The sequence below is a fragment of the Motacilla alba genome, chromosome 7, assembly GCF_015832195.1.
Source record: "Motacilla alba alba isolate MOTALB_02 chromosome 7, Motacilla_alba_V1.0_pri, whole genome shotgun sequence".
In the NCBI taxonomy this organism is placed as follows: Eukaryota; Metazoa; Chordata; class Aves; order Passeriformes; family Motacillidae; genus Motacilla; species Motacilla alba.
The window spans coordinates 20,699,643-20,716,343 of NC_052022.1; the positions used below are offsets into that span (position 1 = coordinate 20,699,643).

General features: G+C 39.0%; 1 protein-coding gene across 9 annotated transcripts in view; it reads left to right on the forward strand.

The window, feature by feature from the left end:
* RAPGEF4 (Rap guanine nucleotide exchange factor 4) overlaps positions 1–16,701 on the forward strand; it is a 150,886-nt gene that overhangs the window by 83,164 nt on the left and 51,021 nt on the right. For 8 of the 9 annotated variants that reach the window (XR_005257603.1, XM_038142848.1, XM_038142853.1 and 5 more), the window contains 4 exons: positions 12,236–12,289; positions 12,586–12,692; positions 14,346–14,467; positions 16,348–16,531. Coding sequence is in view for 8 of the 9 variants with exons in the window: in XM_038142848.1 (XP_037998776.1) it covers positions 12,236–12,289; positions 12,586–12,692; positions 14,346–14,467; positions 16,348–16,531 (467 nt within the window). In the remaining variant the exon portion in view is untranslated. The remainder of the gene's footprint in view (positions 1–12,235; positions 12,290–12,585; positions 12,693–14,345; positions 14,468–16,347; positions 16,532–16,701) is intronic. The other variant, XM_038142849.1, reaches the window with a different exon arrangement.

Here is a 16,701-nt window from a genome sequence, read left to right on the forward strand (position 1 = left end):
CCAGAGCCAGCATTTCTGCCTACATCAACTGCACAGGAAGCAGAGGGAGAATTGGCAGGGAATTGCTTTGTCAGGCCAGCTTGCAGCTCTCTTGCACTTCACTGCTAAATTACAAAGGAATCTCTGCGATTTCAGTCTCCTGTGTATAAATATAGATTTGTATAATGTATTTCTGTCACTTCTGTAGTACGTATAGAGACAGGCAAATATTTGTTCCTCTCTCCCTACCTCCTCTCGAGTTGTCTTAATTGTGTTCAGAGCTAGTCTAGGTTAGGGATTTTCAGCTTGTAGTCTGCAGGCTGCTATTCCAAATTACACTGAGCAACAAACCTGAGAAGTGCCTATTGTCACTGGCTGAATGAGGTTCTTTATCTTGACTGACAAAACTGTAGGGATCCACAAGATAAAGGAGCCTGACAACCTCCCTTCCCTCTTGTTTCCCCTGATTTAGTTCAGATTCTGCTCAGTGTCAGTGTTAGCTGCTGTGCATTCCAGGACGATTTTGGAAAACCTGCATTGACAAAACTGTGACAGTAAGGTTTCTGGCGTTCTTTGGGCTGTAAATATATAGCCACTGTCACAGCAGTCCTGGGCCTATGTAATAGAATGGCTTTCCTGTCATCCTGGTATAGTGGTTCAAACTGGAGAAGAGGAAACCAGGGGCTACCTAGCTAGAACTCCTGAATGGTACTTACTCTATTCAATTACTTCAGTGTTTCAGTCAGTGTTCTTGAAATGCTGTCTTTTTTGTTTTGTGCTTTTCTGCTGTGTGGTTTGGGGTGGAGAACCTGGATTTCTGCCTGAAAAGTGACCTTGTTGCAGTACAGGCACTGGACAATCTGCAATAATATTGGCCTTCAGTATAAGAGAAGTTCCTCAGGGCAGGATGTCTTTTCCTTTCTCCAAGACAGTCTCCTATCCAACGGTCATGGAGAAGCTGAAGATTCCTAAATTATTTCAGAAATCCCAGAGTGTTTTAAATACAAGTTAGCTGGGAATACTCTGTGTACATTCAGTATTTCTAGGCAAACTGATTTGGATTACAGTTAGTAAATTTCTCCAGAACAGAATTTTCACATTGAATTTTCATGTTCATTTCATTATTTGCTTAATGTGGTGCAACAGTTGTTATCCTTTACACAACCTACTAAGAGTCAATTAAACCAAATAAGATTTTGAGATTATGTTTAGAAAGGGGGTGAGTTGTTGACTGATGGCAGGAACAGAATTTCAGCTGGACAAAACAATACTTTTAGCAATAATATGAAAATCAATGCCAACATTGAAGAGAAACGGGAAAAAGGGGATAAATTACAAAATACATACAATAGGCACTCTTCCTTTTCACAGGGACGGGGCTGGTTCTGTGATATCTCTGAAAGCCAGACATCACAGAATTTACACAGCTTGGGCTACATACTGAGAGAGGTAAAAAGAGGTCGTCTCTTTCAGAAACATGCTGTGGTGAATTGGGATGTAAAGAGATGTGGTTATCTGGGGAAAATGTCAGGTAGAGTAATTTCACCTCTCCTCACCCATCTTGGGTTAATTACTGCAGTGTCCTGTGTGCATTTGTGGAGCTAGTTTTTTTCTCGAGTTGCAATAAAGATTCATTTAGCAACAGAAGCATCTCTGAGTATGTTTAGAAATGTCTGTTCCTACTAGTTAATCAGGGAAGATGAGCTAAATTCAAAATAAGAAAAAATGTGAACAGGCCTGGTTTATATAGTAGTAAGTTAGGCAGCAGCAAACTCTGTAGAAAATTAGAAAGAGAGAAGAAGCAAATTTGCAAATATGAAATATTTACTCTTTTCCAATTAAAATAATATTTTGTTGTACTTGACAGGAATTAAAAGTGTTACTCTTCTGCTGTTTAATCAGAGAATATCTACTGTTCACACAGATGCACATTAAGTCAATATTGGTATTTTATTTACTGATTATTCCCAATGCACTATGGAATTAATGTGAAAAACAGCATATTGATCTGTCTTGTTCAGATCAATAATTTGATTCCAAATGCCTTTGTATGTTTTTAATCGATGCAGTTACTGACACTTTAAAGAGCACTGAATGAACTGATTAACTAATACAGCAGTTATGGTTTCTTTTCATGCTAGTTAAATGTGTGAGACTACTGTTGGATTTTACCATAAAATGAACAAAAAAGCCCTACACAGCCTGAGAAACGTGGATTAGATAGGGTAGGTTGCATGGTTCAGCACATCAACACCCACCACTTTGACAAGCTTTTTGTAGACATCAAGGGAAATAGAAGTTTTAAGGAAGAAGGTTGTTTTGTGGATATTTGTCAAGAGCAGAATGCATATCTTTTCCATTGATGCACAAATATGTAAATTAAACCAGTGCTTGATGGGGTTTTTTTATGTTTATGACAGAAGACTTAAAACCATTGAAGTAGAGAAGTACCTGGCTAAAAGAAGAATGTTTGTGCTTTTTGTAAAATGTGTTCTGATCAAGCCATCAGTTTGGGATTTCTTTCCTCTGTTTATTTTCATATTCTGCAGAAACAACAGTTTACCTTTTTAGGAAATATATTCCATGTAGATGGAAACATTAATATAGATCAATAAAAATTTTCTGAGAATTAGGACACCAGAGGGTGTTGCACTGGATATTGTTCGATTATTCCTTCTCAGTTTTATTTTTAGCAAAAAATTATTAGTGAAAAAGATGACAGGAGAAGAAAGAGGAGTAGATATAGAAGCTGGACTCTGAGGCTCATGTGCTGCACTCCTTCAATGTTTCTTCATTTCATGTACTTTGGCACAATGCACTGTCCTGAACTTGGAGAATAAGGAACATGAAATCACCAGAAGAAGCATAAAACAGGTTTAAATTAACTTCTCTTGCCCACTTACCAGAGGCCTGTACCTTGTTGCTGACCTCCCCAGGGAATTCAGGAGGTAGCCCTTCAATGTCTCACTTTGATGACTCTTTCTTTCTGTGTTCAAAATAATTTTAAATTTTCCAGCATGAATTTGCAGACACTAGACTTCCAGGATTCCAGTTGCAGCATTCAGCAGTGTTTTCAGTTGCTTATTCTCATCGTTTGTTGAAGTTGTGAGTAGACACTGTTGTCCCCATTTTACCATGGAGAGGTTGAGATGCTCAGAGGTGCAATGACTAGTGAGGATCACACAATACATAAACTGCTGTCACCCAGGAGGCAGTGGTCCTCTTGCCTCCCTTGGGTGGTGTTTTGACTACACTGAACGCAATAATTTTGCCACTAATTTTAACAGGTTCACAGTTTCACACATAATTCAAACTCCATCCAGGTTTTGGCGCCCTTATGTTTGACATGAAACTTAATCTAAAATTTCACTTCCTCGTCCTTAGAAGGCACTTCTGGCATCTGGATGTGATTGAAACCTAGGAGAGACCATTCAATCCTGTTTTCTAGACAGGGTACCTTCTGGGAGTCTTGATGGTAGGAGATGCTTGCCAAAGTTAAAAAGGTATATAGAAATAAGTGGGTTAAATCCTCCAGAAGCTCTCTAATCTTCAACATCCCTTCAGTTTGTCTTTTGAATAAATGCTGTGTGCCTAGAGTATGCATGAGAGACAGGCCTTAAAAACTGGTAAACTTGCTGGCCAATATTTATTGTACTTTTAAAGTCTTCATCATTAGCTTGTTTCTGAAGAAGTAAGGAATTTCAGGTAAGCATACTTTTAAAGTCATGGACACTAAGAAACCAGTAGTTTGCATGAGAGACAAAAAAATGTTTTATTCTTTTGTAGGTTAAAGAAATGCAGGAGCAGAGAGAAACCCTGACAACATTGGCTTGAAACTCGTTATGATAACTGTAGTCACACCTCTCTCAGAATATTGGGAATGCTCACAGCAGAGTTAGCATTTTCTGACATTTTATTCAATGCAGGCAGTGTAGTTATAGCAGCTGTTTCATTGTAGCAGGGAAGTAGAAAAATGACGGGAAAATAAGACATCATTAGCCATGTTCTGGGGGGCTTTGTGCACTGGTCATGGTCTGTTTCAATATTCTTTTTCCCTTTGACATTCACAGTGAAGTGTCATTTTTGGTAATGGCTGAATCATTTTGTGTTAAAAGGAGGGACATTTATAGTTTGTCGAGGAAACATTGTAGAAGTGTTAATAATGTGAATTCATTTTAACTTCCTAAAATAAATTTACTACACTGAATATTTGAGAATTTAGAGAATACATTTTCCTGTTTATGCTATTTAAAAAATGTAGATTACTAAAGAAAAGCAATTTTAGAACGTATTTTAAAATCCAGCATAGTCTTCATATTGTATTACATTTAAAGAACATAGATTTTAAACCAGTCATCATTACTCTGGGTATTTTGATAGTAGCCCATTTGCTGACAGTATTCAAAGCATTTTACAAAGGTAGAAATCATTAGTATTCCTCTCTCCAGAAAGAGGAAAATGAAACACACTGTGATTAGGTGATTTGTGTAAGGTCATTCAGTCAAAAAAAACAGAATAAAACTGGGTGGTCTTTAACCACTGGCTCTGACAATTTCTACTAGGCTATTTTGCTTGGTTTAGATAGTTTGTAGTTAGATTATGGCGTTTTAGATTACAGATGCTATAGCTTTATGAAACTCAGAAGATTTTTTAAACTTGAACATTTTCTTCCCTAATTTTGCAAACATCCTGTGACAATGTCTTCATCCATTCCTACCTTGCTGTTCTTCCCATTTTGCTGTTTACAGATGTTTGTTAAGAAATTGGAATAGTTGTCTTCTCTGAGCATGGGTGGCTTGAAGATCCTTTGTAGTACAATTTGAGACTGTCTAGACTGGTCCCTTTAAAACAAGTGATCTTCTTGGGTAATTTGTCCTTTTTTTAGTTGCCAAGTGTTTGTTAATTGCGAAGTCCCCCTACAGACCTGGGATGAGGTCAGTCATTGTCAGTTTTGGACTTTTCCAGTCAGGAGACGTGAGCAGGTACTTCGCTTTTTTGGCTGCCAGTGCTATCTTGTGGAGCACAGGCTAGTTCTCCCAGCTGTTGCATACGTTTCTGGGGAGACTGAAGAGGAGAATGAATTGTTTACAGCATGATAGGAGTGATGATTGCATTTCTATTTCCACTTTTTTGTTTTCTGAGGGGGTGTAGTGAATCTCCCTGTATGGGCCATTCATCTAAGAGTTGGACTTGATGATCCTTGTAGATTCCTTCCAACTCAGAATATTCAGTGATTGGCTCTGTGATTAAATATGACAGTCTGGATGGGACCCAGAGCTTAGTGCTGGTTCCATGTCACAGCCATCAAAAGTCCCCAGGGCAGGGAGTGTGTGCCATGGTTTCTTATTGACCATGCATCCTTGGGGGTTAGAGGTCATCACAAAGATTGTTTTACATAGGGCTACTCCAGAGATCTGGAATAGGTTAGTATAGTCACAGAGCACAGAGTATTCTGTGTTGGAAGGGACCCACAAGGATAATAAAGTCCAACTCCTAAGTGAATGACCCATATGGAGATTGGCCTGCAACCTTGATGTTAGTAGCACCATGCTCTGACCAACTGAGCTAATCTCAGGGGAACTCCTGCAATATTGATTACTTTTTCCTTCAAATTTTGACTAAAATGTGTTCCAAAGGACCTTTTTATGATGAGATCTTTGGTCAGCTGTTTCTCTCATGTTCAGCAATCTGCATTCAATAAGGGTATTGTTTTCCCTGTATATCCTAGCAGAGGTTGGTGCAGTCTGCATAGACACTCTTTACTGCAGCTGGAAATAGGGACCAATGGAGTTAACTTCAAGATATGGTATCTGAGACTGCTTTCCAGCTGAAAATGCACTCCAAAAGCTTTGATACTGTATGCTCAGCTTTATCCCTGCTAAATGGTTATTCTGTAGTGCTGGAAACAATGGCCTGTATTGGAAAAAGAGTCATCTCTACATCATCTTTGTAACTCTTATCTCTGCCTTTGGTGTGAAGCAGCACAAATAGATGACATTACAAAAAGCTTGAGAAAGAATGGTGAGGTGGGAGGTGTTGTGTGGGAGGGCAGTGGGGACTCTGGCTAGTTGTCAGCTGTATCCTACTGGTTGGCTATGGTTTTGCCAATACTGTGGGAATGGGGATTTTAAAAAAAAATTTCTTCCCATGTGAACCAAAAAGGGCACTAGAAGCCTTTTGGGAGATGTATACAAAGGTATTCAAAAATGTCAGTTGTCAGAAGGCATCAGGAGTCATTTGGAACCAGTAAGAGCTAAAGATGCTCTGCTCCCTAAGAGAGAGAATCAGATGCTGTGGGCTTTGCTCAAAATTCATTGAATCAATTAGGGACTTCCTAGTGATTTCAGTGGGATTTGGATTAGACAATAAATCACCAATAGTGGTAAATCCTGAGGATGTAAAACAAACAGACCTCTCTTAGTGAGGTGGCTGTTGCTGCTGACACCTTTCAATGTGTGTGTGTCTTTTGTCTTTTGTTTGCTCTGGATCCTCTTGGCAGCCAGCAGGAAAACAGATGTCACTTGCAATTCTTTTCAGTTCCCCAGCTGAAAATAAAGGGATCAACAGTAGTGCACAGGTTTATCTGATCACCCTGGTAACATGCTGTGGTTAACTCCAATCAATACTGAAACTTGTTCTCTGTTCAGAGAAGAGCTACTCTGAGGTCAAATGAAAAAAAGTGATTCATTGACTTTTACTTTATTTCACCTTAGTTCTTTGCAATACACATATCCTATGTTTGCGTTTGAGAATAGTAAATTAAGTTCCCTTCATCACTTGATTTTACAGATACAAATTGCTCTAGATCTAAAGCATTCATTCATATGTAAAGGCTCAGAAACATCCCTTTACAGCTATTTAACAAGGGCAATAGAAAAATCTATTTTTGTAAGAGATGTTCTTGGATTTTATTAAGCAGATTCAAATAAGTTGACAAATACAGATCTCATAGTAGGTCACTATTATTGTTCATTTTATTATTTATTTGTCTGCATATTGCTCAGTGATGTAAGAACACTAAAATAAAGACAAGCCTTGCCCTGTAGTTTGAAATCGAAGGCCTATTTCTCCACAGATTAAATGTGTGCATAAAATTATACACATGAATAGTCCTATTTAAATCTCTGATATTGCTCTCATGCATAAATATTTGAATCTTGAAAGGAATGGAGGCTAAAATTATTGCTTTCTCTGCTTCACCCCAATTTAAATAGGGAGTTTTGTGATTTGCTTTGTGAAGGGTTTGTTTGAATGGCTCAAATGTGAATCCATAAATGTACATATAGGGAGTTTGTCAGTGTTAATGCTGAAAGCCTTTTTACCACAGTTTCTCATAATAATTTTCTGCTTTTCCCTACCAACACCAGCATCTCTCCCTTCTCCACCCTCTAGACCCATATGACCTCCTGTCCTGCAGGGAAGATCAGCAGGTCACAGCAAACTGTGTGTGGTGTTGCTGTGTTGCTTTATCTCACACTGAAGGAAAGCTAAGAGCAGTTACACTGGTCACTCCTGTGGCCAGGAAGTGAATAATAGTTTGTAAACTATTGTAATTGGCTTGTTTATCTGAGCTCTTTGCCTGATAAATTTTCCCTTATTCAGAAGCCCTGAAAAAGGGGATCATCAAGGACCTCTCTTCTATATGTATGTACTTTAGCCTCATTGATTCTTCAAAGATACCAGGATGTATTAAGAAGTCAATTAAACACTCTCCTCACTCTCTGCTGTTTTACAGGCAGAGCTACTTTTTTTTTTTTTTTAAGTGCTTTCTAAGCAATCCTTAATAAAAGATCCAGGATTGTAAAGATTCAAAAAACAACTCTTGGTCTTTAGCCAAGAATGGTTATTAATGGTGGGCTGTCCCTTACAGAATGTGTTTTTTTTCTGATGGGAAGTTGTTGCTGGAACCCCGTATCTCCTATTAACTAACTGGTGTTACATTTCTCTGCCTTTGAAATATGTCTTGCCTTTCTATAGCAAACTCAGTCCAAGCCCTGTGCTTCCATTTATTGCATTTCAGCTAATCTCTAGTGCAGCCAGAGCTCACTGCAGCAGCTTTGGAAGGCTGTAACTTTGGGGACTCTTTGCTGGGCATGTCTTTTGGATGATGATGGCATTGTCCCTCGGGAGGAATGACTGTCCGGGCTCGCTGCCCCGAGAGCTCTATTACTGATAGCCTCTGTCCTTGCAAATGGCACGGTACCATGTAGTGAGGCTAAAAACTACTTCAGGAAAGCATTGAGTCCATCCCCAAGCCACATGCACGCTATAGCAGTGTCACTCCTGGCAGATTCCTTGTGTATCGTGCCAAAGATGGAGGAACCAGACCTCTGTGCGATCTGCCAGCATTCACTGTCCACACTGCGAGGAAAGCTTCAGCAATGCCTAAACTGAATCTTAGAGCAATTTAAATTATTTCCTGATCTCTGCACGATGGACTAGGCCACTTCTTTCTCCTTTTCAAAGGCCTTTTAAATCTGAAGGCTTTTGTAATCACACCTCTGATAAGATTTGCCTTTTCCTTAGCTCAACAACTTGGATTATTCATGTTGTGCTTTCTGATTATTCTTGTTGCTTTCCTCTAATTTCTGTCCAGCTGGTTTAGATGCTTTTGGAGTAAAATGGGCAAATGAGACACAGTGCTTTATATTAGGTCTTACCTAGGCTGACTAAAGCAGAACACCATTATGTATCTCATATATTACTACATTCCAGCACAGTATTTGCTTCTTTCACACAAGAAAGAAGGCATTGGTTATTCAGTTGTGTTTCATATTTAAATATTTAAAACATTATAAACCTTTTTTCCTTTTCTGTGGTATTGCACTAAGACACTTGTTCCCCACCCTATCTTTATTTAGCTGATTCCACCCGCTTCAGAAATGTAGTCATCACTTTGTGTTGCATAAAAGCATCATTATTAGACCAATGTTACAACTGTTTCATATTGTAAATTTATTCTGCAATGTATGTGCAATGCCTGCCATCCTGAAGTTTCCTGCAGAATCAATAAAGGTGTATTCTGCTTCATCCCATGTTAACATTTAATATTATCAGATGTGATATATTCTTGAATGCTGCTTTTAACAGACCTCTGGTATGACTGCCAGTTTGACTTTGCTTCACTGGTAATTGATTTCAAAATGCACTTTTCCAACTGACTTTGCACCTATTTTGTAAGAATTTAATCTGACTGTTGAAGAAGAGAGTATCTGATGAGAAATTGCTAAAGCCTGACTAAAGGGTTGAAAATCTACTGTTTCTTGTCTAATCAATGCTCCTACTCGATCATGAAAAGAAATTAGATCAGTGTGGCATGATCTGTTCTTGGTTTATATACGTCACATGTGACTCATCTCCCTGTTCTTTTCCAGGTGCTTACAAATTGACTCTTCCTAGGAAGACTTTAAGCTGACATCTGTATTTTTTCAGCTTCTTCTTTTCCATATTTCTGTCTCAGCTGCCTTCCTTAGATGCCAAGAGTGGCTGCTGATGGTTCCAAGATGGATGCAGCCCTCTTTTAAGTTTCTCTTTGCTCTTCAAGTTTACTGCATGAAATTCTACAAAGCCAATCTGAAAACAGCTAATTTATGTTTCTGGTTTTGGTTTTTTTTCCAAGGTTGAGATTTTACTCCTGTCACTCTACTGCTTAGGGTATTAACCATCTCTCTGCCACTAATCTTTCTAATGAATGTTGATTAAAAAAAAAATCAAAAGTTTCTGGCATTCCTGTAAATAGATTTCCCTCTGTTAAACAGTAGCTCAACACGGTTTGTTTTCTTTGTTTTACTACTAATGTACTTGTGGAATATTTCTGTACCTCTTGACATTTCTTGGCAGGTCTGTTTCATTTTATACCTTTGCTTTTCTAATTCTGTCATTTGTTATTCAACTTATACTTGCTTTCTCCAGACCCCCTACTTTCTCCTTTCTATGTATTTCCTTGTGTGTCAGTGAAGAGCTCTTTCTTTAGCTAAGTCTTTACTTCACCTTCTAGTTAAGTTCTGCTATATATTGTATGTATGATTAATATGGTTTCTTTAAGTAACTTTCAGCTCCCATTAACTCCTTTTACCTCACACTTGTTCCCCCATGACCCACTCCAGGAATATAGCTATTAGTATTCTGTTTTTATGGAAACTTTTCTTCCTAGTCCGTTGTGTCTGCTTTGATGCTCTTTCTTCCTTCTGTAAAGTTCTGACACTGGATCATTTCATGATCACCTTCACCCAAGTTTTGTTCTATCTTTGCAGCTGATCCTTCTGTATTGGTCAGGATGTAGGTGAACAAGCCTTCCTGCTGCTTTCTGCAGATTCTTGTGCTGTGTCTTGTGCTGTGTCTTTCACCTTTTTGGTTTGAATCAGATTTCTTCCAAATGCTGTCTTATATTCTGTTTTGATTAGGTTGGGAGATTTATTAAAAAATCTTCATCCATGGTAAATTTTTCACCTATTAGTTTATGCATTTTTGTTAAAATTTGATTGAAACTCCAAAGAACAAAAATGGGCATTTGTTTTCACTAGTCTGTTCCTCTAAAAATCTTCCATATTTTTTGTTTTACATATTTTATATCTCCTCTAAGTATATTCCTAACTAGAATTAAAATCTGGAAGTGAGATTGAGGATATTGTACCTGTTTGAGATTGTTATTCTATAGTTTTGTTTTCATTAGAGGCATCTTTGAAAAGATTTTTGCTATTCTTTGCCTATGTTAACTGCAAATGTAGACTATCTAGAGCAGATTCCACACAGTTACAGAAACCAAGAAATATTGAGGGATGTGCTACTGCTCTTCTGACTGGACAGAAATGTTTGAAACTTAAATGAGTTTATGAAAAATTGTTGACTTATGAAATGAGAAGAATCAGGTATCCCATTTTAATTGTATTGATATGCCTTTTCAGAGACTTCTTGTAAGGTATGAATAGGAACAAGATCTTTGTATTGGTTTCCATATACAGGCCTCTATGTTAAGATTATTGATTTCTGTCATACGCTTCCATCATTTTCCCCTTCCCACCATAGTTTCCTGGTGCATTTTTAGCTCTTAGCCCTATTTGATAACTACAAGGACTTTGTCACATCACTAAAATCCTGTGGGAGCTAATGGGCAGATGCCCAGTTTAAGGAAACCTGTACCTCAACCCAGAAGCGCCTGGAGCGTGTTTCACCCTCCTCCTGCCCCGGCTGTCTTGGCTTTGCCGTAGGGCTGTGAGGGGACCGTGGCTGCCGTGGGCCAAGGTGCAGAGTCTTGCCCTTGTGGGAGAGCTCTGCTCTGCCTGATCTGCTGTCGGCCAGCCCTGAGCGCCTGCCAGAGTCAGCCCTTGTGTCATCTCCTGACATTGCTTGAAGTGAATTTGGTCCATGCTGTTAACTACCAGGCCCAACAAGCCAAAAGTCTTCCCATCATTCTCACGTGGCTGCTGAAGTTCGCTCTTGCTCTCCTTTGTCTCCATTTCTATAGTCCTTTAACCTTCTGCTTTCCTTTTCCCTCTGTGTTGTGCCATGTGCCCCCTGTCTCCCTCTTTCACCTGTTTGTTATGTGCCTGTTTTCCCATTTCTCTCATCCGCTTCTGTCCTTTTCACCTGTAGAGCCCCGATGGTCTTTCCTTTCACTCTTCCCTCTGTAGAACCACGCCACTTGCTTTGTTCTTTCCTTTTTTCTTTGCCAGCCCCAGTCCTTGCCTGGGTCCCTGTGAGTGGCCTGCGTGCCTCTGCATTTCAGAGAGTGGCTATAAAAGGGTTGCCAGCTCAGCCTGGAGATAATTTAGAAAACACAGAGGAAGAAGAGCTCTATCTCCATTCCTCTTTCTTGTGCTATGCTGTAAGGGAGAAAAGAGCTGAATAGAAAAAGGTGCTGAAGGAGGAGAGAATTTCTGTGGTGGGGGGCTGAATAGCAGAGCAGATGTGTGTGAGGGAACGCTGTATGGGGCGAAGAGGTAACTATGCCTGTGTGTGCTCACTTCTGGTGTGACGTTCCACCAGTGCCCATTTCATTAGTACTTTACAAAGTTTAGTACAGATTTGTTATTCATTTTTACTTGTCATGTCACTGTTTTAATTTGCTGAGCCTCAACAACCAAGTTTGCCTTTAGGATGTGTTCAGAAGCTTTTTATATATTCCTGTGTCCTGGGCAGAGCTTGGACTTCCACATTATTCTTTGTTGTTACAGCTTTTTTGTTCATTTTTTTTACTTTAGTCTTTATTTTTCTGGTCAACCTTAAAAAAATTATTTAATTTCATTTTATTTTTCAGACACCTCTTATTGATCCTCACATCCCACATCATCCTACTAAAACCATTACACAGGTAATAGAACATAGATGTGCTGTAGAGCCAGGCCATTAGACAAATGGAAATAACTCTCTCCAACAGTGTAATATGAATCAGCTGAAGTGATGCTTTCTGTTAGATGTGAGAAGTATGTGAAACTTAAAATCCCAAATATGTACTACATTGCTGTGCAGAAGTAAGCCTCTGTGCAAGAGGACTTTTAATTCAGGAAAAAGAGCATTTTTGTTTTGTTTTGCAGAAAGCAGTACAGAGATTCCAGAAAGTTTAAAATCTGTGTTTTTTGGTCTTTCTTTTTCTCCATGATTACCAAGGTTCCTTCAGAAAAGATCCTTAGAGCTGGAAAGATTTTGCGAAATACAATTCTGTCCCGAGCTCCTCACATGATAAGAGATCGTAAATACCATCTGAAGACTTACAGGTGTGTGAGCTGATTGTATAGAGGTCTCTGAATTTTTATGCCTGCCATTCTCTGATTTGTCATGTATGCCTTACCATACTTGCAGGTCTCAAAAGGTCTGAAATTATTCTGTGATGCTATTTGAGTTGGATGTTATGCAGTCTTTAATGGCCTGGTAAATCCTTTCTGAAGTAATTTGACTGGAAATTGAGTCTGTGATTGTGAACCAAGCATTCACATACAAACACTCTTCGAAAGCATAGTTAATAGCATAGTTAGCTGGAATATTATGTGTAGTACCAAGTTAAAACGAAGATTCTGTTCTCTTTGTATATCAGTAAGAGATAATAGAAAAGTTTATTAATATGTTATGTTCCTGTACTGATTGCTACAGCAGTCTTGCTCTGTGGCATTCTGAAAATTCACCTGGTTCATTGTGAGAATGAATGGTTTCTCACCATTTAAATTCATGGTGAGAAACATTCCTGATGCAGATTTGCTGCTCTGTTTAATTTTTTTTTCAGCGTATTGCCAGGCTCTCTTGTCTTCCTGCTGGTGGCAGCACAGTCTTGCTGAAGTGGGATAACAATGGCACTTGTAGAAAGAAATCTGTCTGAAAGGTGTCAGGATGTGCCTACTATTGGCTTAAGAAACAATCAGTTTGTTTTAGTGTCTAATGTTTAAATCAAATACCTAGTTCATTATTCAGAGTGTTTTTAAGTAAAAATTATTTTTAAATCTCTGAGTGTGTCTTTTTCTAAATAGTAAATCACTATGTTGCTGGTCTTAATTTGAAATAAATGCGTTGATTTTCCATATTGCAGCCCAAAATGTATTTAATATACAAAGGTATTTGGCGCTTGTGAGTTGATTCAAGAATATGTCACAATATGACATTGCTGATTGGTCTAGAATAACAAAAGAGCATATATGATAAATGAAGAGCAGTGCTGGTCCAAACAACTGCACCATTTTCTCTTACACAACTGGAAAAATTTTTACTGTTCTGCTGAGCTAGGGAGTGTAACGATAAAGAATTTTACTAAGTGACCATGTGGCTTTTTGCTTTTTTAATCCTTTTTGGCTGTTCTCCAGAACTTGAGACCTGCTCTTGTCTGCCTCTGGGTCAGTCAGGAGGTGCAAAGTTACCAAGACCTCACATGAGAGAACCTCAGGAGCACTGTACCAAAACCAGTGTCTCCAAATACAGTGTGACAGAAGTTTGATTACAAATGCAGGAACACCCTCATAGCACTCACTCTTCCTGTGGAGGCTGCATTGGCATAACTTTTACAGTATTAAATTTCTGTTTTCATGCAAAATTCTTAAAAGCATGGGGCTTTTGGTATCCCATGGTATAGAGGTTTCTTTTGAAAATTGGGTTGGAGGTGCACTGGTGCTGTAGGTTTTGTACCAGGTGTCACAGGATCGATTAGATCCCCTGAACTCTGCATTTCCCAAAACACTTGTTTTGCTAAGGGGATCCTCTTTAAACTAGACACCTTCACTGGTATTTCAGGCATGTATATGTAGATGGTGACACGGGGTTTTCTGCAGGGAGATTTAACTAAGTCTGTACAGAGTTTAAGATATCCCTGTTGTTGTCAGTCACTGTGTGCAGTCTCTCTCTTGTCAGGCTTCCTTGTCATTCCGGTCTGTTTATCTGTCCTTCAGGCAATGCTGTGTGGGGACAGAGCTAGTTGACTGGATGATGCAACAAAGTTCTTGTGTCCATTTACGAACCCAGGCTGTTGGCATGTGGCAAGTGCTGCTGGAAGAAGGTGTTCTTAACCATGGTAAGATAAGGAAATCAGTATCTTGACTAAAATATGGGCAGTGTGTGACATCAACACCTCTGTATTCTTTTTCATGAAAAAGAAAGGGACCATGAGCCTAAAAGAAATGCCACAGAGCAGCCTGTTCATTCATAAATGCAAGTGCAACACACAGGCAGTATTATTTGAATCTTGCTGCCAGTATACTTTTTTAACTTACAACCATATTGCATCATAAATGAACAATTTATAATGATAGCTCTAAATGTACTTAGGAATACACTGGCTTGTGCTTATACTGTTAGAAATGGGTAGCACTCAGGCCAAAACCAAGAGATGTATTACCATACATAAAAATAACCTTCATCAAAGATTTGCAGTATTTAGAAGTGAATGTGAGTATTTGTGTTTGCTCAAATTCATCAGTTTGGAATGATGTTCGTTGGTTTTGGAGGGGTTCCCAAATTCAGCACACCAGATATTCCAGTGCAGAAATCTGGGATTTTATGTTACCTTTCTGATTACATTTTACATTGACTTTCAGTTTCCATTAGGCATGATTTAGTTGGTAACAGGATATTACAGCCCTCAAAAAGGGTAGGTTTCTAAAGCAATATTCATATTTGAAGCTTTGCATATACATTTTTATTAAATGCAGAAGAGCAGCTCTGTTATTGTAAACTTGCATTTATCGTCTGTTGTGCTTCCCGTATCCCAGGGAGAAATTTCCATACTGGGAAGGCAGATGGTTTCCACTCCTCCCTTACCCTAAGGGCTCTAACTTGAATTCCTGCCATATATTCCCTTGAACTCTCCAGGGTAAGGAAGGCAAGCTGCATCACAGTATCCAACTCAACACGTCACTCTGACTTACTTTGAAGACCAAGGGTTTGCAATATCATAATGTTACTTTAGAGGTCTTCTCTTGGCAGTTCATCCATTAAGTTATTCCACCAGGACGCAGGTCAATGAACTTGCCCCTGGGATTCTACCTTGATGATGCACATTTCTGCTACATCACAAGGAGTTTAGTTCCTTTTGCTACCTTTTTTCAGCCAGTCTAAACATGTAGAGCAAAGTGTTTGTGCTAGAGAATACCTCTTAGAAATTCATAGTATAACCATTTTCCCCAGTGTAATTTGTTTGATTAAATGAAATAGTTTCAAACAATAAGAAAACAGAACTAATACAAAAACATATAGATTATAGCGTTTTTGCCTGGAGTTTTGAGCTGATCTGATAAGCTCTCAACACCCAAACGTTATACCCCAGAATAGCTCAGCATTCATTGGGAGGCATAAAAGGAGCAGGAGGCTGATGTCAGCGTCAGGAGCAAAAAAGGTTTAATAAAAGGCAAAATAACAAACATAAAACCGAGCCAGGTGCAACAGGTCTGTGCTCCTGGTAAAACACCTCACAAAAGCGATTTGGCTTCTTTGGTCTGTCTTTTTCTACTAAATGGCCCAGGCAGGACCTTTTGGCTTATGGCAAATTAGCTGTCCCCAAATTTGAGGTGAAGTCCCCAAGGTCCTATTGGTGACTTTCCTGCCTGATCACTGGGAGAAAATTCTGGGCTCTTTCCTTTTTGGGGGACAGAGGAAAGTTCTGTCACTCTGTCCATAGGGGGCACATTCCTACAATAGATGTGTGTGCATGTATTTATACACACCCACAACACACTTATATGGAAGCCTTTTGGATAGTATTTGTAGTACACAATTTATAAGTGTACCCTTCAAGCTGCATACATGAGAAATAGTTTCATGCTCTTAGAGTTTTTTCTGTAGCTTTCTTTCCCTTCTTAAATAATCTATCTGTAACAAACACGATACCACACAGATTTTTACAAGGTTTGCTTCATTGAGGAGCATTCAGTATTTGATGTGTTATGTTGTTTTCAGTGGATCAGGAACACCACTTTCAAGACAAATACTTATTCTATCGATTTTTGGATGATGAGCGTGAAGATGCCCCTTTGCCAACTGAGGAGGAGAAAAAGGAGTGTGATGAGGAGCTACAGGATACTATGCTGCTTCTCTCTCAGATTGGGCCAGATGCTCATATGAGGATGATTCTCAGGAAACCGTAAGCAGAATAATGAGTTAATATTATGGGTCTTCCTTGTGGCATGGAAACAAGAGAAACCTGCATTGATTATCAGCCTTTTTTTCAGACAGCTTTATAGTGACTTCAAAGCCAGCATAAAATCTGTTTGACCCTCCCTTGAAGGCAAGCATTAAGCAGGTAGGGTTTAG